This window comes from Octopus sinensis, linkage group LG29 (genome assembly GCF_006345805.1).
Source record: "Octopus sinensis linkage group LG29, ASM634580v1, whole genome shotgun sequence".
Taxonomy (NCBI): Eukaryota; Metazoa; Mollusca; class Cephalopoda; order Octopoda; family Octopodidae; genus Octopus; species Octopus sinensis.
Window position 1 is genome coordinate 15,831,754 of NC_043025.1, and position 27,772 is coordinate 15,859,525.

Below are 27,772 nucleotides of genomic sequence, written 5' to 3' on the forward strand. Positions count from 1 at the left end.
GTGTCTTTTACGTGCCACCCACACAGGTGTCAGACAGAGCTGGCAGACGGCCATGGACAGATGGTGCTTTTACGTGCCACTGGCACAGGGGCCAGGCGAGGCTGGCAACGGCCACGAACGGATGGTGCTTTTATGTGCCACCGGCACGGGGGCCAGGCAAGGCTGGCAACAGCCACGAACGGATGGTGCTTTTTACATGCCACCGGCCCGGAGGCCAGTCGGGGCGGCGCTGGCAACGGACATGATCGGATGGTGCTTTTTACGTGCCACCGGCACGGGGGCCAGGCGAGGCTGGCAACAACCACGAACAGATGGTGCTTTTTACATGTCATCGGCACGGAGGCCAGTTGGGGCGGCGCTGGCAACGTCCACAATCGGATGGTTTGCTTATTTGTCACCGGCACTGGTATCACAGCTGCAATTTCCATTGATGTTGATCGACTTCGATTTTGGTTCTGCTTTCTGATATCTGATTTGATTTTGATTTTCTGATTTTGATTTTCACTTGCCTCAACGGGTCTTCACAAGTGGAGTTTTGTGTCCCAAGAAAGAAAGGTATGTATAAGTCGACTGGCTACATACCAGGTAGAGGCCATGGGTTATGGCCTCACTAGTCTTGCCGGGTCTTCTCACGCACAGCACACTTCCATAGGTCTCGGTCTCTAGTCATTTCCTTAGTGAGACCTAAAGTTCGAAGGTCATGCTTCACCACCTCGTCCCAGATTTTCCTGGGTCTACCTCTTCCACAGGTTCCCTCAACCGCTAGGGTGTGGCACTTTTGCACACAACTATCTTCAGCCATTCTCGTCACATGACCATACCAGCGCAAACGTCTCTCTTGCACACCACAACTGATGCTTCTTAGGTTCAACTTTTCTCTCAAGGTACTTACACTCTGTCGATTATGAACACTGACATTACACATCCATCGGAGCATACTGGCTTCATTTCTTGCGAGCTTACGCATATCCTCAGCAGTCACAGCCCATGTTTCACTACCATGTAGCATGGCTGTACGTACACATGCATCATACAGTCTGCCTTTTACTCTGAGCGACAGGCCTTTTGTCACCAGCAGGGGTAAGAGCTCTCTAAACTTTGCCCAAGCTATTCTTACTCTAGCAGTTACACTTTCAACACACCCACCCCCACTACTGACTTGGTCACCTAGGTAGCGGAAGCTATCAACTACTTCTAGTTTTTCTCCCTGGAACGTGGTAGAAGTTGGTCTCTGCACATTTTCAGTGTTTATTACTCCTGAGCATCTGCCACAGACAAAAACTATTTTCCTAGTTAGCCTTCCTTTGACATTGCTGCACCTCTTATGTGTCCATAGCTTACACTTGGTGCACCTTATAGAGTTTCTACCTACACCTTTTTTACAGATCAAGCAGGGCCATCTACCTGAAGGCGTTTGTGATTGGTCTACCTTCCTACTTATTAGGACTTTGGTTTTAGCTAGGTTGATTCTGAGGCCCTTCGATTCTAATCCTTGCTTCCACACCTGAAACTTCTCCTCCAGTTCTGATAGCAACTCAGCAATTAGAGCAAGGTCGTCAGCATAAAGGAGCTCTCAGGGGCATCCTGTCTTGAATTCCTCCGTTATTGCCTGGAGGACTATGATAAATAGGAGGGGACTGAGGACTGAACCTTGGTGGACCCCAACCTCTACCCGGAATTCTTCACTGTACTCGTTGCCAACCCTCACCTTACTAGCAGCGTCTCTGTACATGGCTCGCACAGCTCTCACTAACCATTCATCTATCCCTAGTTTCCTCATTGACCACCAGATAAGGGATCGGGGGACCCTGTCAAGGCTTTCTCCATGTCAACAAAAGCCAGGTACAGGGGCTTATCTTTGGCTAGGTATTTCTCCTGCAGCTGTCTTACCAGGAATATAGCATCACTAGTACTTTTCCCTGGCACGAACCCAAACTGCATCTCATCTATAACAATACAGGTTTCCACAGGGACAAACAAATTCTACTCACAAAAGCATTTCAGACAACCAGAAACTATAATAGGAGACACTTGTCCAAAGTGTACACAGTCCTTACAGAGTACCTGCAATTATAATTTACAGAGGTGTATTACCAATTGTTACTTACTGAGGAGTATCACTTATTTTCAAAACAGAACGTTCTGGTATAGAAAAATGCTTCTCCCTTTTTCATCCTGTATTTAAAAAAAAAAAGAAATAGTTTGTAATTTACTCTCAGCATTTACATTTGTGAGAAATAGCAACCAAATCTTCCTCAAATCACACTTTAAAATGCATGACACAGAAGTATTTAAAACAACAATTTTCCTAAAATGATGCATCAAAAATTTTACTGTGTCGCAAGGGACAAAAACAAATTTCAAGCAAAGTCTCTTTTTGATATCAACCAACCTGACATAGCTCCCACTTCTCCTGAGATACAAACTTCCTGTTTTAAAGTGATCTGACCAAACATTTATTGAAGAATATCTCCCAATGAATACTTATAAAGGAGCAGCCTCAATTATTATTTACTGCATCAGACTCTCTATTTGCCATTCAGTATCCTGAATCAACAATCTTTTGTAATTACTTTCATGCCAGATTTCTTTTCAGTCATGGAAGTGCTTAGGAAGGAAAGAAAATCAAAAGCAGTCATTCAACTCACAACATTAAACATAGGTTTTTCTTTGGAGTAGCTGTATTTGCTTTTCTCCTTCATCATTAAAAATGTGATGGATTCTGTTGTCAGTCTCTTCATCTCCATCATAGCAGTCAGCAACCTGAAAAATTAAAAAGACAGATTCTCTTATTCCTTTATTTGTATATTTATTTCTTTATCCTTGTAATGGATCCAGGCTTTGAATTACAGTTATGATGGAGCACTTCCTTCAGGTAGTGTATGTGCACCTATGTATATGTGTACACACATATACACACAAAATCTTCCCAGTTGGGGAGACTATGTAGTCACCTCTTCAGCCAGACACCTGTCCTGTCTCTCATACTTTCATAGTAATATACCCCACAGAGTTGAGAGGCCTTGTCTTGCAAATACTTTCTAGCCTAACTAGTGCAGGCGACACAGAAAAAGCAGCCAGTATACTATGTGAAGTGTAACATGCAACTGTAGAAACCTTGCCAAAACAACATTAGACTTCAGTGCAGCCTTTTGGCTCATCAGTTCCAGTCAAACCCATGACAGCATGGAAAAAGGTATGTGAAACGATAACGATGACAACTAGACTAGATATTATATATATATATATATATATATATAATATATATATATATATATATATATATATAAAAGGAAATGAAGAAAATGCTGACAAAATAATTTAAGTAATTTAAGTAATTTAATTAGGTGAAAGTTCTTTTTACCGGTTGCGCATTTGTTATGCTTATCAAAAGATATTTTTTTAAGAGAGATTAGAGCTCCTTTTTGATAGATTTCAGATAAGAGGAAAAAATCTATCAGAAAGGAACTCTATCTCTCTTTTTGATAGGCATAACAAATGCGCAACCGGTAAAAAGAACTTTACCTAATTAAATTACTTAAATTACTTAAATTATTTTGTCAGCATTTTCTTCATTTCCTTTTTATATATCACAACTCGTGTTCCACATCTCCTTTTTTAGATATATATATATATATATATATATAATATATATATATATATATATATATATATATAAATATATGTTGTTGACGAACGACACAGACCTCTTTGTGGCTGGTGATTTCAATGGACATGTTGGACAACGTGCAGGGGGCTTCCATGGCATACATGGAGGCTATAGCTTTGGTTCCCGCAATGAGAAGGGAACCGGACTGCTGGAGTTCTGCGATGCAAATGATCTTATGGTTTGCAATACCAACATCAGGAAACCTGCCTGTCACCTAGTCACCTATCGTTCTGGCAGAGACACCAGCCAAATTGACTATATCCTCACCAGAAAAAGGGAAAGAGGGCTGCTTATAAATGCCAAAACCTTCCCAGGTGAAGAATGCACCCCTCAACATAGATTAGTAGTTAGTGACTTCAGGATCGGGGCTGAATGGATGCCCAGAACACGACCAGCCTGGAGGAGAAGGGTCTGGAAACTTAAAGATCCTGCAAATGGGCAGAGATTTAGAAACGTATTACTCGAAGCCTTTGATGAAATAGAAGGGGATATAGCATCACATAATGTGGAAGACAACTGGAGGTTTCTATGGGACAACCTGCTGAGAGCCACTGACCAGATCTGTGGCTGGTGCAAAGTCCCCTCTCGACCCAAGGTAACGTGGTGGTGGAACAATGTGGTTGACAGGGCTATTAGACAAAAGAAACAGGCTTGGAAGGACTGGAAGAACGGAGGTAGCAGGGAATTGTATCAGACTGCCAAAAGGGAAGCTAGGAGACAGGTTTATTTAGCCAGATAAGGAAAAATTTGCCAATGTTCTGTGCTGTGAGGACGAAAGACTTGAGGTATTTCGTGTTGCAAGACAGTGTGTGAGAGAGAATCATGATGTGGTAGGAGAAAAATGAGTTCGCATGGATGATGGTTCACTTACACTAAATGAGGATGCAAAGAGAGAGGTTTGGAGACACAACTATGAAAGGTTGCTGAATAAAGAAAATGAATGGGATAAAGAGAGTCTGCCGAATGTCGACCCAACAGAGGGACCAGCAATCCGAGTTAAAAGTTCCTTAGTAGTTAAGGCAATTACAAGCATGAAAACAGGGAAAGCCCCAGGCCCATCAGGAATTACTGCAGAGATGCTCAAAATATCTGGTAGTGTCGGCTATAGCCTAGTCACCCGTGTAGTTAACCAGGTGATACACGAAGGAGTCATACCCAATGACTGGTGTAGCAGCATAATAGTCAACTGCTACAAAGGTAAAGGTGACGCCCTAGATACAAATAACTACAGGGGTATCAAGCTGTTGGATCAGGTAATGAAGGTTACGGAGAGGGTCATAGCCCAACTAATTAGAGAGAGAGTTAGTTTGGATGAGATGCAGTTTGGGTTGGTGCCAGGGAAAAGTACCACTGATGCTATATTCCTGGTAAGACAGCTGCAGGAGAAATACCTAGCCAAAGATAAGCCCCTGTACCTGGCTTTTGTTGACATGGAGAAAGCCTTCGACAGGGTCCCCCGATCCCTTATCTGGTGGTCAATGAGGAAACTAGGGATAGATGAATGGTTAGTGAGAGCTGTGCAAGCCATGTACAAGGATGCTGTCAGTAAGGTGAGGGTTGGCAATGAGTACAGTGAAGAATTCCGGGTAGAGGTTGGGGTCCACCAAGGTTCAGTCCTCGGCCCCCTCCTATTTATCATAGGTTTCCAGGCAATAACGGAGGAATTCAAGACAGGATGCCCCTGGGAGCTCCTCTATGCTGATGACCTTGCTTTAATTGCTGAGTCACTATCAGAACTGGAGGAGAAGTTTCAGGTGTGGAAACAAGGTTTAGAACCGAAGGGCCTTAGAATCAACCTAGCTAAAACCAAAGTCCTAATAAGTAGGAAGGTAGACCAATCACAAACGCCTTCAGGTAGATGGCCCTGCTCGATCTGTAAAAAAGGTGTAGGTAGAAACTCTATAAGGTGCACCAAGTGTAAGCTATGGACACATAAGAGGTGCAGCAATATCAAAGGAAGGCTAACTAGGAAAATAGTTTTTGTATGTGGCAGATGCTCAGGAGCAATAAACACTGAAAATGTGCAGAGACCAACTTCTACCACGTTCCAGGGAGACAAACTAGAAGTAGTTGATAGCTTCCGCTACCTAGGTGACCAAGTCAGTAGTGGGGGTGGGTGTGTTGAAAGTGTAACTGCTAGAGTAAGAATAGCTTGGGCAAAGTTTAGAGAGCTCTTACCCCTTACTGGTGACAAAAGTTTAGAGAGCTCTTACCCCTTACTGGTGACAAAAGGCCTGTCGCTCAGAGTAAAAGGCAGACTGTATGATGCATGTGTACGTACAGCCATGCTACATGGTAGTGAAACATGGGCCGTGACTGCTGAGGATATGCGTAAGCTCGCAAGAAATGAAGCCAGTATGCTCCGATGGATGTGTAATGTCAGTGTTCATAATCGACAGAGTGTAAGTACCTTGAGAGAAAAGTTGGACCTAAGAAGCATCAGTTGTGGTGTGCAAGAGAGACGCTTGCGCTGGTATGGTCATGTGGCGAGAATGGATGAAGATAGTTGTGTGCAAAAGTGCTACACCCTAGCGGTTGAGGAAACCTGTGGAAGAGGTAGACCCAGGAAAACCTGGGACGAGGTGGTGAAGCACGAGCTTCGAACTTTAGGTCTCACCAAGGAAATGATTAGAGACCGAGACCTATGGAAGTATGCTGTGCGTGAGAAGACCCGGCAAGACTAGTGAGGCCATAACCCATGGCCTCTACCTGGTATGTAGCCAGTCGACTTATACATACCTTTCCTTCTTGGGACACAAAACTCCACTTGTGAAGACCCGTTGAGGCAAGTGAAAATCAAAATCAAAAAATCAAAATCAAATCAGATATCAGAAAGCAGAACCAAAATCGAAGTCGATCAACATCAATGGAAATTGCAGCTGTGATACCAGTGCTGGTGACAATTAAGCGAACCATCCGATTGTGGCCGTTGCCAGCGCCGCCCTGACTGGCCTCCGTGCCGATGACACGTAAAAAGCACCATCTGTTCGTGGCTGTTGCCAGCACCGCCCCAACTGGCCTCCGTGCTGGTGACACGTAAAAAGCATCATCCGTTCGTGGCCGTTGCCAGCACCGCCCCAACTGGCCTCCGTGCTGGTGACACGTAAAAAGCACCATCCGTTCGTGGCCGTTGCCAGCGCCGCCCCAACTGGCCTCTGTGCTGGTGGCACGTAAAAAGCACCATCCGTTTGTGGCTGTTGCCAGCCTCGCCTGGCCCCCGTCCCGGTGGCACGTAAAAAGCACCATCCATTCATGGCTGTTGCCAGCGCCGCCCCAACTGGCCTCCGTGCCAGTGGCACGTAAAAGCACCATCTGTTCATGTCCGTTGCCTGCTTCACCTGGCCCCCGTGCGGGTGGCACGTAAAAAGCACCATCCGTTCGTGGCTGTTGCCAGCCTTGCCTGGCCCCCGTGCCGGTGGCACGTAAAAGCATCATCCATTCATGGCCGTTGCCAGCCTCGCCTGGCCCCTGTGCCGGTGGCACGTAAAAACACCATCTGTCCGTGGCTGTCTACCAGCTCTGTCTGACACCTGTGCGGGTGGCACGTAAAAAGCACCCACTACACTCTCGGAGTTGTTGGCGTTAGGAAGGGCATCCAGCTGTAGAAACATTGCCAGATCAGACTGGGCCTGATGCAGCCTTCTGGCTTCACAGACCCCAGTTGACCCATCCAACCCATGCTAGCATGGAAAACGGACGCTAAACGATGATGATGATATATATATATATAATATATATATATATATATATATATATATACACACACACACACAAACATGGCTATATGTTCAAGAGGCTTGCTTCTCAAACATGTGGTCTTGTCTAGTGTTCAGTCTCACTGAGTAGCACCTTGAGCAAGTGTCCCCTGCTATAGCCAAACCCTTGTGAGTGGAATTGATGTATGGAAACTGATAGAAGCCTGCTGTATATATGTGTGACATTTTTCATGCCTGGCCATGTGTAAACATTATCCTGCTTGGAGTGGTTGGATGTTAGGAAGGGCATAGAAGCCAAGCCAAAACCAAACTGGAGCCTGGTACAGCTCTGCAGCTTACCAGTTCCAGTCAAACCATCCAACCCATGCCAGCATGGAAAGTGGACATTAAATGACAATGATACGATGATAATATATATATATTTATCCCATCATTAGCATCTTCATCGTCATTTAATGTCCACTTTTCCATGCTTGCATTGGTTAGACAGAATTTGTTGGGGCAGATCTTCTATGGCTCGATACCTTTCCTGTTATCAAGCATGATGTTTACCCATGGCCAGGCGTATGTTTTATGGACGTTGGTTCAGAACCATCACATGCTGTCACGTACACAAATACATACATATATACAGCAGGCTACTTTCAGTTTCCATATATCAAATCCATTCACAAGGGTTTAGCTATAGTAGGAGATACTTACTCAAGGTGCTGCAGTGGGACTAAACCCTAGATAAGACCACATGTTTAGGAAGCAAGATTCTTAACCATGTAGCCATGTTTGCACGCGTGTGTGTGTATATATATATATATATATATATATATATATATATATATATATCTGTAAAATAATATGTGACAATTATTCGGCAGCCAAGATAAAACTCTGAGTTTCGGATGCCAAGGTGGAAATCTTTGGAGATGGTGTTGTGGATTTCCACCTCAGCATCCGAAACTCAGAGTTTCATCTTGGCTGCCGAATAATTGTCACATATTATTTTACAGATAAATTTCCTCTATTTACATAATGTTGAGGTCTCTGTCTTTCTTTTGTTATCTTACCATTTTTACCAATATATATATATATATATATACGGTTTAAGTAATTGAGATTCAAGTGAGTTCTAATGAATTCACATGAATATGGTCCTTAACTAGGATGCACCGGAAATCTATATGGTGTTAACCATACGACAAAGTGGGGTGTTTACAAATAGGAAAAAAGCAACAAGAATGGATCAATTTACCGATATATTGATCCATTCTTGCTGCTTTTTTCCTATATATATATATATAACCAAATCAAAATAGATGAACATCAATGGATTTTGTATCTTTGTGGTACCAGTGCCGATGGCACACAAGAAAACCATCCGAACGTGGCCGTAGCCAGTACCGCATCGACTGGCCTCCGTGCTGTGGGCATGTAACAAACACCATCCGATCGTGGCTGTTCGCCAGCCTCATCTGGCACCTGTGTCGGTGGCACATAAAAAACACCATCCGAGCATGGCCGTTCGCCAACCTCGTCTGGCACCTGTGTCGGTGGCACATAAAATCACCCACTACACTCTCGGAGTGGTTGGCGTTAGGAAGGGCATCCAGCTGTAGAAACACTGCCAGATCTGACTGGCCTGGTGCAGCGTTCGGGCTCCCCAGACCCCAGTTGAACCGTCCAACCCATGCTAGCATGGTTAGCAGACGTTAAACGATGATGATGATGATGATGATGATGATATATATATACAAAATATATATACACACATAAGCGGCACCCAGATATCTTCCATGGGGTGCATGAGGGACATGGAATTGGTTGCCAAAATGAGAAGTATATAAAGCTGCTGAAATTCTGTCACACAAATGACCCAATGATCTGCAACATCAGAAAGCCAACAAGTCACTTGATAACCTATAAAGCCAGATTGACTACATTCTCACAAGAAAGCAGACAAATCACAAATCCCCTAAGGTAGATAGCCCTGCTCAATCTGTAGAAAAGGCATAGGTAGAAACTGAATAAGATGTACCCAGTGTAAGCTATAGATACATAAGAGGTGCAGCAATATCAGAGGAAGTTAACTTGGAAAATAGTGTTTGTGTGTGTAAGGTGTACAGGTACAATAAACACCACAAATGCACAGAAAATAGATGCCATCAAATGCCAGGCAGGTAAGTGGAGGTGGATGCTCCGAGAGTATAGCTGTAAGAATAACAATAGGATGGGCAAAGTTCAGAGTGTTCCTATCTCTGTTAGTACCAAAGGGCCTCTCCCTCAGAGTGAAAGGCAGACTGTATGATTGATGCCTGTGTTTGAACAGTTGTGCTACATGGCAGTAAAACACAGGCTATGACTACCAAGGACATGTGTAATCTTGAAAGAAATGAAGCAGAGTATGCTTTGCTGGATGTGCAAAGTCAGTGTGCATGTATGACAGAGTGTAAGCATCTTGAGAGAAAAGCTGGGCATAAGAGGCATCAGATGTGATGTGCAAGGGAGACAACTGCATTTATATGGTCATATGATGCATCTGGATGAGGACAACTGTGTAAAGAAGTGCCAATCTCTAACTGTGAAGGGAACCTGTGGAAGAGGTAGACCAGGAAGACATGGAATGAGGTGGTGAAGCATGGTCTTCAAATGTTGGGCTTCATGGAGATGATGACAAGTGACTGAGACCTCTGGCAATATGCTGTGTGTAAGAGGACTCGTCAGGCGAAATAAAATCATAGTTGTGGCCATGCTATGCCATGTAAATAACACCCAATGCATTGAGGTCATGGTCATTCATGGCATCTGTGTATCATAGTCATGGTCATTGATTAAGTCCTGAAAATTGGTATCCAGGAATCGTTCTCATTGGCAGTGCCATGTAAATGGCACCTGTGAGTTTTCGTTACTGGTGCCATGCAAACGGCACCCATGAATTGTAGTCATGGTTGCACGTAAAAGTATCCATTACACTCCTGGAGTGGCTCATGTTGGGAAGGGCATCCAACAGTAGAAACCAAGCCAAATCAGACTGGAACTTGGTGCAGCTCTCCAGCTCATCAGTTCCAGTCAAACGGTCTAAACGATGCCAGCATGGAGAGTGGATGTTGAATGATGATGATAATGAACATTTTTGACATATTTTGCTCCCTTATTATTTTGGTAAAGGCAAGAAAGTTGCTGAGGTTCACAAACAGATATGTGAAGTTTATGGTGATTGCTTAACAGAATGCAGATGTCAGAAATGGTTTTAAAAATTCCGTTCTGGAGATTTTTCACTCAAAGGTAACCAATGTTTTGGTCAACCTACAGAAGTTGATGATGACCGTATCAAAGCTATAATTGAATTTAATTGCCATATAACTGTGTGAGAGATTGCAGAGAGGTTAAATGTATCATACATAACAATTGAAAATCATTTAAAATGTCTCGGACTTGTTAAGAAGCTTGACATTTGGGTTCCACAGAAATTGAATGAGATTCACTCAACACAATGAATCAACATTTGCGATATGTATTTAAAACGCAATGAAATCGACCTGTTTTTGAAACAAATCATCACAGGTGATGAAAAATGGATTGTCTACAATAAGATCAATCGAAAACAATCATGGCAAGCTGTGATGGTGGCTTTGGAGGCTAAACATGGTGATTTAGAAATTTCTTGTTTTCTGAAAGTTGCAAGATCTTTTGTCTACAAGATTTGGTGTGAGTTAGAGGAAGCGTATTACCTGTATCAAAACATAAAAAAAACATTCCACACATTCTGATTCTATCAGACACCTGAATTTATTCAAGAAGTTAAGCAAAACATTGAAAACAATCCAGGAAAATCAATGAGGTCAATCGCAAAAAAAATAATCAGAAATGTTGTGCATGAAGGTATCTGATACAAATCTTACCTGATGAGGAGAGGTCAATTAATGTCAGAAAAATCAAAAGAAAAGTCCTTAATCAGAATCAAAAGATTTTTGAACAAACTTAAATATCCATCAGAAGATGGTATGATTTGGTTTTTCTCAGATGAGAAAAACTTTGACCAGGACCAGAAAACTAACAGATGACAGGTGGCTATGTACAGACACTTCTGAGGTTCCAAGAGTAATGCATACAAAATTTCCTGCAAGTGTTATGTTTTTGGATGCTGTTAACAATGAAGGACATGTGAGGCCTCCTCACTTTTTTTCTACAAGGCCTTAGGATGAATACTACTGTATATATTGAGGTTCTGGATAAAGTTGTTAAGCTTTGGATCAACAGTGTTTACAATGGAAGGCCTTATATCTCTAAAGATCTCAATCCACTGGATTACTGTGTATGGAGCATTGTCGAGAAAAATGTCAATGAACACCCCCATAGCTCTAAAGATTCTTTGAAAGCCACCATAGTTCGAGTCGTCCAATATGAACAAGGACAATTTAATCTGAGATTGTAAATGATTTCGACCCCGTGTAGAGGCAGTTATTGATGCTTATGGTGGTTTTACTGAATGAAATTATTAAAATGATAATTTAGATTTATGTTTATGTTATTTTTAAAAAATACAGTTTTTTTCTGTTATAAAAAATAAGTGTTTTTTAAAAAGCATAAATCTGCCCTCAAATACCATCTGCACTCTGTGTGTGTTTGTGTAATGTGTATGTATATATATATATATATATATATATATGGATGCACAGGCATGGTTGCGTAAAAGAGGCTTACTTTCTGACCACTGGTTGCAGGTACAGTCCTGCTATGTGACAGCCTTAGATTGATCAAAGTCTTGTGAGGAGATTTGATACACAGAAGCTGAAAGTAGCCCATCATATGTGCATATATATGTGTGTATGTGTGTGTTCACGTGTGCGTGGGTCTTTTGTTTTGTGTTGTGTGATAACTGTAAATGATTGTCACTATCACAGAAGTAGTGTCATTCATTTCCAATATTCTGCAAGAACATGATAGACAAGTTCTTGCAGAATATTGGTCTCGGTTTCTTGCCATCTGAAGATCCGTCACCACTTCACCCCACATCTTCCTGAGTCTGCCCCTTCCACAATTAGAAATCAGCACTTCTTTATGCAGCTATCCACAGCGCAGTCTTCCTTCTTGCACACTACAACTGATGCCCCTGAAACCTAGTTTTTCTCTTAAATCCTTTACTAACATTATCCATCCAGCAGAGCATGCTGGCTTCAATCCTTTCAACCCTTCTCATGTCCTCTGCAGTCACAGCCCATGTTTCACTGCCAGGTAACATAGCTGTATGTACACAGGCATAATACAATCTGCCTTTCACATTCTTAGTATTTATTGTACCTGCACATTTGCCACACACAAAGACTACTTTCATTGTTAACCTTCCTGTGACACCAATACACCTCTTACGTGTCCAAAGCTTGCACCGAGTACATATGGAGTTTTTACCAACACCCTTCTTACATATCAAGCAAAGCCATTTTTCTGAAGGGACTTGTGATTTGTCTAAGGCCTTTAGATTCCAGACTTTGCTTCCATACCTGAAATTTCCTCTCTAGTTTGGGTAGTAATTCAGTTATAAAAACAAGATCATCAGCATAGAGAAGCTCCCAAGGGATCTTAAATCCCTCTGTTATTGCTTGGTGGATTATGATAAACAAAAGGGGGACGAGAACTGATCTTTGGTGAACTCCTACTAAATTCATTGCTATACTCATTACCAACCTTCACCTTACTGACATCATTCTGTACATGGATTGTACACTCATCTATCCCTAGCTTTTGCATTGACCAGTAGATAAGGGAGCAGGGGACCCTAACAAAGGTTTTCTATATGTCAACAAAAGCCAAATACAGGTTTATTTTTGGCTACATGTTTCTCCTACCAGGTACAAAACCAAACTGCATCTCATCGAAGCTAACTCTCTTATTAGTTGAACCTAATTAGTTGAACTATGACCATCTCTGTAACTTTCATCATCTGGTCCACCAATTTGATACCTCTGTAATTGTTTCTATCTAAGGTGTCGCCTTTACCATTGTAGCAGTTGCTGCTACACCAGCCATTGGGTATGACTCCATTGTCGATAACCTGATTAACTCTACAGATAACTAGGCCATATCAGCAGTGATTTCTGAAGGGCTAGGGGCTTTCTTTGCTTTCATATCTTCAATTGCTTTATCAGTCAAGCTACTGTCTATTTGGATAGCTGGTTCCTCTGTTGGATCCACATTGGACAGACTCCTCTTCTCACATGTGTTCTCAACATTTAACAGCCTCACATAGTGGAATCTCCAAGCCTCTTTCTTTGCAGAATAACTAACTGCAAATGCACTCTTCTCTCCTGCAGCATCACAATTCTCTCTGATACACTGTCTTGCAATCCCAAACACCTCAAGTCCCTGGTCCTCATGCTGCAGACCACCAGCAGACTTCTTTCTTTCTACTTCTCCTGTGGCTAAATCTACCTAGTATATATTACATATACAGACACATACATATATGCACAGAATAAACAAGCAGACAACGATACAAACCTGTCACCATAGTCGTCAACTACGACGTCTTTGGAAGTCCCCGTAATACCATCATGGTGCTGAAACAGTGCAAGGTTCCGTCGAGCATTAACCAGACTCTGCATGAACTCTATGAGAGGGAATTTGCTGCCATCATGTATCTTAAGGTATCGACTGACCAGGAAGAAAAGGATCTCAGCACCCCTGTATAACAGACACAATACAAGATATAAGACACACGCCTGACACCTGACATTTCATAAAAATGCATTCCATGAATGTAAGCAAAATCAAGGCAACTGAAAAGACAATGTCAGAGCACAGACCACCTACAAATGCTATAAAGACACTACATCAGGGGTTCTCAACCAGGGTCCAGATAAAACCAGAGGCCATGCAGCAAAATAGTAAATTAGGGATCTACAATAGTATTTTGAAGGCCCCTGAAAGAATTTTGCTTTAGATGTATGTATTGGTAAGTATTGCAGAAACAGTTAGGTTTCTTTCTCTAACATTTTACGTAGTTCAACCGACAAAACTTTGAATGGCTTTGGGGGTCCACCAGAATGAAATAGTAATCAAAGGTGTCCACAGGTAAGAAATGGTTGAGAACTCTTACTCTATACAGTCACTTGAACTGCTAGAAATAGCAGTCAAATCTTCCTCAAATCACACCCTTTGATCTTAAGTATGTCTAAATGGTAGCTAAATATGCTAGAAATAGCAGCCAATCTCCCTGAAATTACAACCTACAGTCTGAATGAAATTCATGGAGTGTTTTTTTTATTTCTACTTTTTAGAATGTTGGTAATTTAGGAATAGAGAGTAAGAGAGAATGTTCTTAGTGTTTTCATACAGACAAAAAAAGCCATTTCCAGGGTAATTCTAGCTTATGAAAATGTTGAAGCTGCTAATAGTTTCAACATCATCTCCAAATTATTTTTCAATATATCGTTAGAGGTAAAGATATATATACAGAGGGTTTGGGCTAACTTTCATTATTTTTAAGTCTCATTTTTTAAAGGAATATTATCATCATCATCCTTTCCATGCTGGCTTGTGTTGGATGGTTTGAGAGAAACTGGCTGGACGGAAGACTGCACCAAGCTTCAGTCTCTGTTTTTGCATGGTTTATATGACTAGATGCCCTTCCTAACACCAACCACCCTGCAGAGTGGACTGAGTGCTTTCTACATGGCACCAGCACAGGCGAGGTCAGTTCTGGCATGATTTTTACAGCTGGATGCCCTTCCAAATGCCAACCACTTTACAATATAGACCGGATGCTTTTTACATGGTATCAGCATTGGTATGGGCACCGAGTAACTCGCAAGACAAAGATCTTTTGAGAGGGGAGAGAGCATTGGAGGGGGGTGATCTTGTGCCAGATTATGAAAGGTTAGAGTGTGAAAGAGAGATAGAAACAGGTGACTTGCTAAAGAGATACATGGTTACTTGGTCAGAGGTGGGAAGTGATCAAGAATGAGGACAGAAACAGGTGTGTGGCTGTAGAGGAGATACATGGTTAACCAGTGAGAGGGAGAGAGAGAGAGAGAGAGAAAGAGCAGAGGAGAGATGGTGGAGAAGTGCCAGGGCATACTGAGAAGGAAGTGGAATCAGAATATAGATGGGATGGTAGAACAGAGCAAGAGAGAGATAGATGGTGGTGAAGTGCTATGGCATACCGTCAAGGTATGGGGTTCAGAATATAAATGGTAAGGTATTGCCAAAGGTGCATGAGTAGGAATGTAAGGAGTGTGGGGGTGGGGAATGCAGTGACTGTTGAAAACTGGGTATATAGAGGGAGTGGGAGATGACAGGATTGGGGAGTGAGAGATAAGCATAAGCATAGGAAATGGGAGGAAGTGAAGAGATGTGGTTTGGTTTGTTGAGGTAAAGTGTGTGAAAAGTGGTTCTTTTTTTGTTAGCTTGATGTGTTGGTGGACAGTGTTGGTGAGCATAAAGATTAAAGAGGTGAGAAAAAGTTAGTTGAGATGGAGGAGTGATGATGATTGATGCTGGGTGTCAAAATGCCAACATCCTGACTCCTGTCCAATGCTCTGTGAACACTTCATAGGCTATAAGATATGGCATGGACAGCTGCAGCAAAAGCTACAAAGTGAGCAGGAAGGACACAGTAGGCATTGTGACATGTCCGCATGTTGAATTTCATCCAACAACTGGGGAACAGGGGATTAGGCTTAATTTAGACAGCTATGTGAAGCTGCTGAGACTGTAGTCAAACTCTGGCTGTAGGGGACTGCTGCTGAAAGGCCATGTGTGTGGCAGTAGGATTCAGCTCCTTGCCTTGACTCTGGAAAAAGTCAGAAGTGGCTGTTGGAGAATTTGTATGGCTTCACCGGCCCCACTTTTTGGCCTCTGAATTTCTCCAGTTGTAATCCTAAGGATTATTATGTATGAGGTGTCATTGAGAAAGGCATCTACCACTCTGTCTGCAACACCTGGCCCGAGCTTGTGGCCAAGATCAAAGAGGTTTTCAAAGATCTTTCCAAGGACACAATAAGGAATGCATGTGCGAGGTTCCAGAGTTATCTAGAGGCTGTGACAGAAGCTGCAGGTAGCTAATTTGGGTAAAATGTTACTTTCTAGCCATAATATACTTTGATTTTCTTTAGAATATCTTTATCTTTGGATGGGATACTGTTTTCTTTTCCTTATATGCAAACTGCCAAATTTAGCCCAAACACCCTGTATATATCATCCTCATCATCATTTAACGTCTGTTGTCCATGCTGGCATGGGTTGGATGGTTTGACTGGGCTGGCATACTGGAAGACTGTGCCAGGCTCCAGTCTGATTTGGTATGGTTTTCTATGGCTGGATGCCTTTCCTAACATCAACCACTCTGAGAGCATAATGGGTGCTTTCGCCACTGGCATAGGTACCATTTGCATGACACCGGTATCTGCCACAACTGCGATTTTGCTCAGTTTGATGGATCTTCTTTTCAAGCACAACATAATGCCAAAGGTTTTGGTCAGTGCCTCCATGAAGCCCAATACTCAAAAGGAACTCAGCCACTTTGCCTCTGTGAAGCCCAATACTCAAAAGGAACTCAGCCACTTTGCCTCTGTGAAGCCCAATACTCAAAAGGAACTCAGCCACTTTGCCTCCATGAAGCCCAATACTCAAAAGGAACTCAGCCACTTTGCCTCCATGAAGCCCAATACTCAAAAGGAACTCAGCCACTTTGCCTCCATGAAGCCCAACACTCAAAAGGAACTCAGCCACTTTGCCTCCATGAAGCCCAATACTCAAAAGGAACTCAGCCACTTTGCCTCCATGAAGCCCAATACTAAAAGGAACTCAGCCACTTTGCCTCCATGAAGCCCATACTCAAAAGGAACTCAGCCACTTTGCCTCCATGAAGCCCATACTCAAAAGGAACTCAGCCACTTTGCCTCCATGAAGCCCAATACTCAAAAGGAACTCAGCCACTTTGCCTCCATGAAGCCCAATACTAAAAGGACTCAGCCACTTTGCCTCCATGAAGCCCAATACTCAAAAGGAACTCAGCCACTTTGCCTCCATAAAGCCCAATACTCAAAAGAACTCAGCCACTTTGCCTCCATGAAGCCCAATACTCAAAAGGAACTCAGCCACTTTGCCTCCATGAAGCCCAATACTCAAAAGGAACTCAGCCACTTTGCCTCCATGAAGCCCAATACTCAAAAGGAACTCAGCCACTTTGGCCTCCATGAAGCCCAATACTCAAAAGGAACTCAGCACTTTGCCTCCATGAAGCCCAATACTCAAAAGGAACTCAGCCACTTTGCCTCCATGAAGCCCAATACTAAAAGGAACTCAGCCACTTTGCCTCCATGAGCCCAATACTCAAAAGGAACTCAGCCACTTTGCCTCCATAAAGCCCAATACTCAAAAGGAACTCAGCCACTTTGCCTCCATGAAGCCAATACTCAAAAGGAACTCAGCCACTTTGCCTCCATGAGCCCAATACTCAAAAGGAACTCAGCCACTTTGCCTCCATGAAGCCCAATACTCAAAAGGAACTCAGCCACTTTGCTCCATGAAGCCCATACTCAAAAGGAACTCAGCCATTTGCCTCCATGAAGCCCAATACTAAAAGGAACTCAGCCACTTTGCCTCTGTGAAGCCCAATACTCAAAAGGAACTCAGCACTTTGCCTCCATGAAGCCCAATACTCAAAAGGAACTCAGCCACTTTGCCTCATGAAGCCCAATACTCAAAAGGAACTCAGCCACTTTGCCTCCATGAAGCCCATACTCAAAAGGAACTCAGCCACTTTGCCTCCATGAAGCCAATACTCAAAAGGAACTCAGCCACTTTGCCTCATGAAGCCCAATACTAAAAGGAACTCAGCCACTTTGCTCCATGAAGCCCAATACTCAAAAGGAACTCAGCCATTTGCCTCCATGAAGCCCAATACTCAAAAGGAACTCAGCCACTTTGCCTCCATGAAGCCCAATACTAAAAGGAACTCAGCCACTTTGCCTCCATGAAGCCCAATACTCAAAAGGAACTCAGCCACTTTGCCTCCATGAAGCCCAATACTCAAAAGAACTCAGCCACTTTGCCTCCATGAAGCCCAATACTCAAAAGGAACTCAGCCACTTTGCCTCCATGAAGCCCAATACTCAAAAGGAACTCAGCCACTTTGCCTCCATGAAGCCCAATACTCAAAAGGAACTCAGCCACTTTGCCTCCATGAAGCCCAACACTCAAAAGGAACTCAGCCACTTTGCCTCCATGAAGCCCAATACTCAAAAGGAACTCAGCCACTTTGCCTCCATAAAGCCCAATACTCAAAAGGAACTCAGCCACTTTGCCTCCATGAAGCCCAATACTCAAAAGGAACTCAGCCACTTTGCCTCCTCCATGAAGCCAATACTCAAAAGGAACTCAGCCACTTTGCCTCCATGAAGCCCAATACTCAAAAGGAACTCAGCCACTTTGCCTCCATGAAGCCCAATGCTCAAAAGGAACTCAGTCACTTTGCCTCCATGTGGCCCAGTGCTCAAGAGGAACTCAGACACTTTGCCTTTGTGAGGCCCAACACTCAAAAGGAACTCAGCCACTTTGCCTCCATGTGGCCCAGTGCTCAAGAGGAACTCAGACACTTTGCCTTTGTGAGGCCCAACACTCAAAAGGAACTCAGCCACTTTGCCTCCATGTGGCCCAGTGCTCAAGAGGAACTCAGACACTTTGCCTTTGTGAGGCCCAACACTCAAAAGGAACTCAGTCACTTTGCCTCCATGTGGCCCAGTGCTCAAGAGGAACTCAGACACTTTGCCTCCATAAGCCCAATACTCAAAAGGAACTCAGCCACTTTGCCTCCATGAAGCCCATACTCAAAAGGAACTCAGCCACTTTGCCTCCATAAAGCCCAATACTCAAAAGGAACTCAGCCACTTTGCCTCTGTGAAGCCCAATACTCAAAAGGAACTCAACCACTTTGCCTGCATGTGGCCCAAAGCTTGAAAGGAACTCAGCCACTTTGCCTCCATGAAGCCCAATACTAAAAGGAACTCAGCCACTTTGCCTCCATGAAGCCCATACTCAAAAGGAACTCAGCCACTTTGCCTCCATGAAGCCCAATACTCAAAAGGAACTCAGCCACTTTGCCTCCATGAAGCCCAATACTCAAAAGGAACTCAGCCACTTTGCCTCCATGAAGCCCAATACTCAAAAGGAACTCAGCCACTTTGCCTCCATGAAGCCCAATACTCAAAAGGAACTCAGCCACTTTGCCTCCATGAAGCCCAATACTCAAAAGGAACTCAGCCACTTTGCCTCCATGAAGCCCATACTCAAAAGGAACTCAGCCACTTTGCCTCCATGAAGCCCAATACTCAAAAGGAACTCAGCCACTTTGCCTCCATGAAGCCCAACACTCAAAAGGAACTCAGCCACTTTGCCTCCATGAAGCCCAATACTCAAAAGGAACTCAGCCACTTTGCCTCCATAAAGCCCAATACTCAAAAGGAACTCAGCCACTTTGCCTCTGTGAAGCCCAATACTCAAAAGGAACTCAACCACTTTGCCTGCATGTGGCCCAAAGCTTGAAAGGAACTCAGCCACTTTGCCTCCATGAAGCCCAATACTCAAAAGGAACTCAGCCACTTTGCCTCCATGAAGCCCAATACTCAAAAGGAACTCAGCCACTTTTCCTCCATGAAGCCCAATACTCAAAAGGAACTCAGCCACTTTGCCTCCATGAAGCCCAATACTCAAAAGGGACTCAGCCACTTTGCCTCTGTGAAGCCCAATACTCAAAAGGAACTCAGCCACTTTGCCTCCATGAAGCCCAATACTCAAAAGGAACTCAGCCACTTTGCCTCCATGAAGCCCAATACACAAAAGGAACTCAGCCACTTTGCCTCCATGAAGCCCAATACTCAAAAGGAACTCAGCCACTTTGCCTCCATGAAGCCCAATACTCAAAAGAACTCAGCCACTTTGCCTCCATGAAGCCCAATACTAAAAAGGAACTCAGCCACTTTGCCTCCATGAAGCCCAATACTCAAAAGGAACTCAGATACTTTGCCTCTGTGAAGCCCAATACTCAAAAGAAACTCAGCCACTTTGCCTCCATGAACCCAACTCAAAAGGAACTCAGTCACTTTGCCTCCATGTGGCCCAGTGCTCAAGAGGAACTCAGACACTTTGCCTTTGTGAGGCCCAACACTCAAAAGGAACTCAGCCACTTTGCCTCCATGAAGCCCAATACTCAAAAGGAACTCAGCCACTTTGCCTCCATGAAGCCCAATACTCAAAAGGAACTCAGCCACTTTGCCTCCATAAAGCCCAATACTCAAAAGGAACTCAGTCACTTTGCCTCCATGTGGCCCAGTGCTCAAGAGGAACTCAGACACTTTGCCTTTGTGAGGCCCAACACTCAAAAGGAACTCAGCCACTTTGCCTCCATAAAGCCCAATACTCAAAAGGAACTCAGCCACTTTGCCTCTGGAAGCCAATACTCAAAAGGAACTCAACCACTTTGCCTGCATGTGGCCCAAAGCTTGAAAGGAACTCAGCCACTTTGCCTCCATGAAGCCCAATACTCAAAAGGAACTCAGCCACTTTGCCTCCATGAAGCCCAATACTCAAAAGGAACTCAGCCACTTTGCCTCCATGAAGCCCAATACTCAAAAGGAACTCAGCCACTTTGCCTCTGTGAAGCCCAATACTCAAAAGGAACTCAGCCACTTTGCCTCCATGAAGCCCAATACTCAAAAGGAACTCAGCCACTTTGCCTCCATGAAGCCCAATACTCAAAAGGAACTCAACCACTTTGCCTGCATGTGGCCCAAAGCTTGAAAGGAACTCAGCCACTTTGCCTCCATGAAGCCCAATACTCAAAAGGAACTCAGCCACTTTGCCTCTGTGAAGCCCAATACTCAAAAGGAACTCAGCCACTTTGCCTCTGTGAAGCCCAATGCTCAAAAGGAACTCAACCACTTTGCCTGCATGTGGCCCAAAGCTTGAAAGGAACTCAGCCACTTTGCCTCCATGAAGCCCAATACTCAAAAGGAACTGAGCCACTTTGCCTCCATGAAGCCCAATACTCAAAAGGAACTCAGCCACTTTGCCTCCATGAAGCCCAATACACAAAAGGAACTCAGCCACTTGCCTCCATGAAGCCCAATACTCAAAAGGAACTCAGCCACTTTGCCTCCATGAAGCCCAATACTCAAAAGGAACTCAGCCACTTTGCCTCCATGAAGCCCAATACTCAAAAGGAACTCAGCCACTTTGCCTCCATGAAGCCCAATACTCAAAAGGACCTCAGCCACTTTGCCTCTGTGAAGCCCAATACTCAAAAGGAACTCAGCCACTTTGCCTCCATGAAGCCCAATACTCAAAAGGAACTCAGCCTTTGCCTCCATGAAGCCCAACACTCAAAAGGAACTCAGCCACTTTGCCTCCATGAAGCCCAATACTCAAAAGGAACTCAGCCACTTTGCCTCCATAAAGCCCAATACTCAAAAGGAACTCAGCCACTTTGCCTCTGTGAAGCCCAATACTCAAAAGGAACTCAACCACTTTGCCTGCATGTGGCCCAAGCTTGAAAGGAACTCAGCCACTTTGCCTCCATGAAGCCCAATACTCAAAAGGAACTCAGCCACTTTGCCTCATGAAGCCCAATACTCAAAAGGAACTCAGCCACTTTTCCTCCATGAAGCCCATACCCAAAGGAACTCAGCCACTTTGCCTCCATGAAGCCCAATACTCAAAAGGGACTCAGCCACTTTGCCTCTGTGAAGCCCAATACTCAAAAGGAACTCAGCCACTTTGCCTCCATGAAGCCCAATACTCAAAAGGAACTCAGCCACTTTGCCTCCATGAAGCCCAATACACAAAAGGAACTCAGCCACTTTGCCTCCATGAAGCCCAATACTCAAAAGGAACTCAGCCACTTTGCCTCCATGAAGCCCAATACTCAAAAGGAACTCAGCCACTTTGCCTCCATGAAGCCCAATACTCAAAAGGAACTCAGCCACTTTGCCTCCATGAAGCCCAATACTCAAAAGGAACTCAGCCACTTTGCCTCTGTGAAGCCCAATACTCAAAAGGAACTCAGCCACTTTGCCTCCATGAAGCCCAATACTCAAAAGGAACTCAGCCACTTTGCCTCCATGAAGCCCAATACTCAAAAGGAACTCAGCCACTTTGCCTCTGTGAAGCCCAATACTCAAAAGGAACTCAGCCACTTTGCCTCCATGAAGCCCAATACTCAAAAGGAACTCAGCCACTTTGCCTCCATGAAGCCCAATACTCAAAAGGAACTCAGCCACTTTGCCTCCATAAAGCCCAATACTCAAAAGGAACTCAGCCACTTTGCCTCCATGAAGCCCAACACTCAAAAGGAACTCAGCCACTTTGCCTCCATGAAGCCCAATACTCAAAAAACTCAGCCACTTTGCCTCCATAAAGCCCAATACTCAAAAGGAACTCAGCCACTTTGCCTCTGTGAAGCCCAATACTCAAAAGGAACTCAACCACTTTGCCTGCATGTGGCCCAAAGCTTGAAAGGAACTCAGCCACTTTGCCTCCATGAAGCCCAATACTCAAAAGGAACTCAGCCACTTTGCCTCCATGAAGCCCAATACTCAAAAGGAACTCAGCCACTTTGCCTCCATGAAGCCCAATACTCAAAAGGAACTCAGCCACTTTGCCTCTGTGAAGCCCAATACTCAAAAGGAACTCAGCCACTTTGCCTCCATGAAGCCCAATACTCAAAAGGACTCAGCCACTTTGCCTCCATGAAGCCCAATACTCAAAAGGAACTCAACCACTTTGCCTGCATGTGGCCCAAAGCTTGAAAGGAACTCAGCCACTTTGCCTCCATGAAGCCCAATACTCAAAAGGAACTCAGCCACTTTGCCTCTGTGAAGCCCAATACTCAAAAGGAACTCAGCCACTTTGCCTCTGTGAAGCCCAATACTCAAAAGGAACTCAACCACTTTGCCTGCATGTGGCCCAAAGCTTGAAAGGAACTCAGCCACTTTGCCTCCATGAAGCCCAATACTCAAAAGGAACTCAGCCACTTTGCCTCTGTGAAGCCCAATACTCAAAAGGAACTCAGCTACTTTGCCTCCATGAAGCCCAATACTCAAAAGGAACTCAGCCACTTTGCCTCCATGAAGCCCAATACTCAAAAGGAACTCAGCCACTTTGCCTCTGTGAAGCCCATACTCAAAAGGAACTCAGCCACTTTGCCTCCATGAAGCCCAATACTCAAAAGGAACTCAGCCACTTTGCCTCCATGAAGCCCAATACTCAAAAGGAACTCAGCCACTTTGCCTCCATAAAGCCCAATACTCAAAAGGAACTCAGCCACTTTGCCTCCATGAAGCCCAACACTCAAAAGGAACTCAGCCACTTTGCCTCCATGAAGCCCAATACTCAAAAGGAACTCAGCCACTTTGCCTCCATAAAGCCCAATACTCAAAGGAACTCAGCCACTTTGCCTCTGTGAAGACCAATACTCAAAAGGAACTCAACCACTTTGCCTGCATGTGACCCAAAGCTTGAAAGGAACTCAGCCACTTTGCCTCTGTGAAGCCCAATACTCAAAAGGAACTCAGCCACTTTGCTTCCATGAAGCCCAATACTCAAAAGGACTCAGCCACTTTGCCTCTGTGAAGCCCAATACTCAAAAGGAACTCAGCCACTTTGCCTCTGTGAAGCCCAATACTCAAAAGGAACTCAACCACTTTGCCTGCATGTGGCCCAAGCTTGAAAGGAACTCAGCCACTTTGCCTCCATGAAGCCCAATACTCAAAGGAACTGAGCCACTTTGCCTCCATGAAGCCCAATACTCAAAAGGAACTCAGCCACTTTGCCTCTATGAAGCCCAATACACAAAAGGAACTCAGCCACTTTGCCTCCATGAAGCCCAATACTCAAAAGGAACTCAGCCACTTTGCCTCCATGAAGCCCAATACTCAAAAGGACTCAGCCACTTTGCCTCCATGAAGCCCAATACTCAAAAGGAACTCAGCCACTTTGCCTCCATGAAGCCCAATACTCAAAAGGAACTCAGCCACTTTGCCTCTGTGAAGCCCAATACTCAAAAGGAACTCAGCTACTTTGCCTCCATGAAGCCCAATACTCAAAAGGAACTCAGCCACTTTGCCTCCATGAAGCCCAATACTCAAAAGGAACTCAGCCACTTTGCCTCTGTGAAGCCCAATACTCAAAAGGAACTCAGCCACTTTGCCTCCATGAAGCCCAATACTCAAAAGGAACTCAGCCACTTTGCCTCCATGAAGCCCAATACTCAAAAGGAACTCAGCCACTTTGCCTCCATAAAGCCCAATACTCAAAAGGAACTCAGCCACTTTGCCTCCATGAAGCCAACACTCAAAAGGAACTCAGCCACTTTGCCTCCATGAAGCCCAATACTCAAAAGGAACTCAGCCACTTTGCCTCCATAAGCCCAATACTCAAAAGGAACTCAGCCACTTTGCCTCTGTGAAGCCCAATACTCAAAAGGAACTCAACACTTTGCCTGCATGTGGCCCAAAGCTTGAAAGGAACTCAGCCACTTTGCCTCTGTGAAGCCCAATACTCAAAAGGAACTCAGCCACTTTGCTTCCATGAAGCCCAATACTCAAAAGGAACTCAGCCACCACTTTGCCTCTGTGAAGCCCAATACTCAAAAGGAACTCAGCCACTTTGCCTCCATGAAGCCCAATACTCAAAAGGAACTCAGCCACTTTGCCTCCATGAAGCCCAATACTCAAAGGAACTCAACCACTTTGCCTGCATGTGGCCCAAAGCTTGAAAGGAACTCAGCCACTTTGCCTCCATGAAGCCCAATACTCAAAAGGAACTCAGCCACTTTGCCTCTGTGAAGCCCAATACTCAAAAGGAACTCAGCCACTTTGCCTCTGTGAAGCCCAATACTCAAAAGGAACTCAACCACTTTGCCTGCATGTGGCCCAAAGCTTGAAAGGAACTCAGCCACTTTGCCTCCATGAAGCCCAATACTCAAAAGGAACTGAGCCACTTTGCCTCCATGAAGCCCAATACTCAAAAGAACTCAGCCACTTTGCCTCCATGAAGCCCAATACTCAAAAGGAACTCAGCCACTTTGCCTCCATGAAGCCCAGTACTCAAAAGAACTCAGCCACTTTGCCTCCATGAAGCCCAATACTCAAAAGGAACTCAGCCACTTTTCCTCCATGAAGCCCAATACCCAAAAGGAACTCAGCCACTTTGCCTCCATGAAGCCCAATACTCAAAAGGGACTCAGCCACTTTGCCTCTGTGAAGCCCAATACTCAAAAGGAACTCAGCCTTTGCCTCCATGAAGCCCAATACTCAAAAGGAACTCAGCCACTTTGCCTCCATGAAGCCCAATACACAAAAGGAACTCAGCCACTTTGCCTCCATGAAGCCCAATACTCAAAAGGAACTCAGCCACTTTGCCTCCATGAAGCCCAATACTCAAAAGGAACTCAGCCACTTTGCCTCCATGAAGCCCAATACTCAAAAGGAACTCAGCCACTTTGCCTCCATGAAGCCCAATACTCAAAAGGAACTCAGCCACTTTGCCTCTGTGAAGCCCAATACTCAAAAGGAACTCAGCCACTTTGCCTCCATGAAGCCCAATACTCAAAAGGAACTCAGCCACTTTGCCTCCATGAAGCCCAATACACAAAAGGAACTCAGCCACTTTGCCTCCATGAAGCCCAATACTCAAAAGGAACTCAGCCACTTTGCCTCCATGAAGCCCAATACTCAAAAGGAACTCAGCCACTTTGCCTCCATGAAGCCCAATACTCAAAAGGAACTCAGCCACTTTGCCTCCATGAAGCCCAATACTCAAAGGAACTCAGCCACTTTGCCTCTGTGAAGCCCAATACTCAAAAGGAACTCAGCCACTTTGCCTCCATGAAGCCCAATACTCAAAAGGAACTCAGCCACTTTGCCTCTGTGAAGCCCAATACTCAAAAGGAACTCAGCCACTTTGCCTCCATGAAGCCCAATACTCAAAAGGAACTCAGCCACTTTGCCTCCATGAAGCCCAATACTCAAAAGGAACTCAGCCACTTTGCCTCCATAAAGCCCAATACTCAAAAGGAACTCAGCCACTTTGCCTCCATGAAGCCCAACACTCAAAAGGAACTCAGCCACTTTGCCTCCATGAAGCCCAATACTCAAAAGGAACTCAGCCACTTTGCCTCCATAAAGCCCAATACTCAAAAGGAACTCAGCCACTTTGCCTCTGTGAAGCCCAATACTCAAAAGGAACTCAACCACTTTGCCTGCATGTGGCCCAAAGCTTGAAAGGAACTCAGCCACTTTGCCTCCATGAAGCCCAATACTCAAAAGGAACTCAGCCACTTTGCCTCCATGAAGCCCAATACTCAAAAGGAACTCAGCCACTTTGCCTCCATGAAGCCCAATACTCAAAAGGAACTCAGCCACTTTGCCTCTGTGAAGCCCAATACTCAAAAAACTCAGCCACTTTGCCTCCATGAAGCCCAATACTCAAAAGGAACTCAGCCACTTTGCCTCCATGAAGCCCAATACTCAAAAGGAACTCAACCACTTTGCCTGCATGTGGCCCAAAGCTTGAAAGGAACTCAGCCACTTTGCCTCCATGAAGCCCAATACTCAAAAGGAACTCACCACTTTGCCTCTGTGAAGCCCAATACTCAAAAGAACTCAGCCACTTTGCCTCTGTGAAGCCCAATACTCAAAAGGAACTCAACCACTTTGCCTGCATGTGCCCAAAGCTTGAAAGGTACTCAGCCACTTTGCCTCCATGAAGCCCAACTCAAAAGGAACTGAGCCACTTTGCCTCCATGAAGCCCAATACTCAAAAGGAACTCAGCCACTTTGCCTCTATGAAGCCCAATACACAAAAGGAACTCAGCCACTTTGCCTCCATGAAGCCCAATACTCAAAAGGAACTCAGCCACTTTGCCTCCATGAAGCCCAATACTCAAAAGGAACTCAGCCTTTGCCTCTATGAAGCCCAATACTCAAAAGGAACTCAGCCACTTTGCCTCCATGAAGCCCAATACTCAAAAGGAACTCAGCCACTTTGCCTCTGTGAAGCCCAATACTCAAAAGGAACTCAGCTACTTTGCCTCCATGAAGCCCAATACTCAAAAGGAACTCAGCCACTTTGCCTCCATGAAGCCCAATACTCAAAAGGAACTCAGCCACTTTGCCTCTGTGAAGCCCAATACTCAAAAGGAACTCAGCCACTTTGCCTCCATGAAGCCCAATACTCAAAAGGAACTCAGCCACTTTGCCTCCATGAAGCCCAATACTCAAAAGGAACTCAGCCACTTTGCCTCCATAAAGCCCAATACTCAAAAGGAACTCAGCCACTTTGCCTCCATGAAGCCCAACACTCAAAAGGAACTCAGCCACTTTGCCTCCATGAAGCCCAA

At 44.5% G+C, this 27,772-nt stretch overlaps 1 protein-coding gene across 1 annotated transcript in view; it reads right to left on the minus strand.

Moving 5' to 3' along the window:
- Window positions 1-2,624: 2,624 nt before the first annotated feature.
- LOC115226051 (alpha-mannosidase 2x-like) overlaps window positions 2,625-27,772 on the minus strand; it is a 52,996-nt gene continuing 27,848 nt past the window's right edge. Inside the window, exons 3-4 of the mRNA XM_029797023.2 lie at window positions 13,876-14,058; window positions 2,625-2,763 (exon numbers count right to left, since the gene is read on the minus strand). Coding sequence (XP_029652883.1) covers window positions 2,640-2,763; window positions 13,876-14,058 — 307 coding nt within the window. The 3' untranslated portion in view covers window positions 2,625-2,639. The remainder of the gene's footprint in view (window positions 2,764-13,875; window positions 14,059-27,772) is intronic.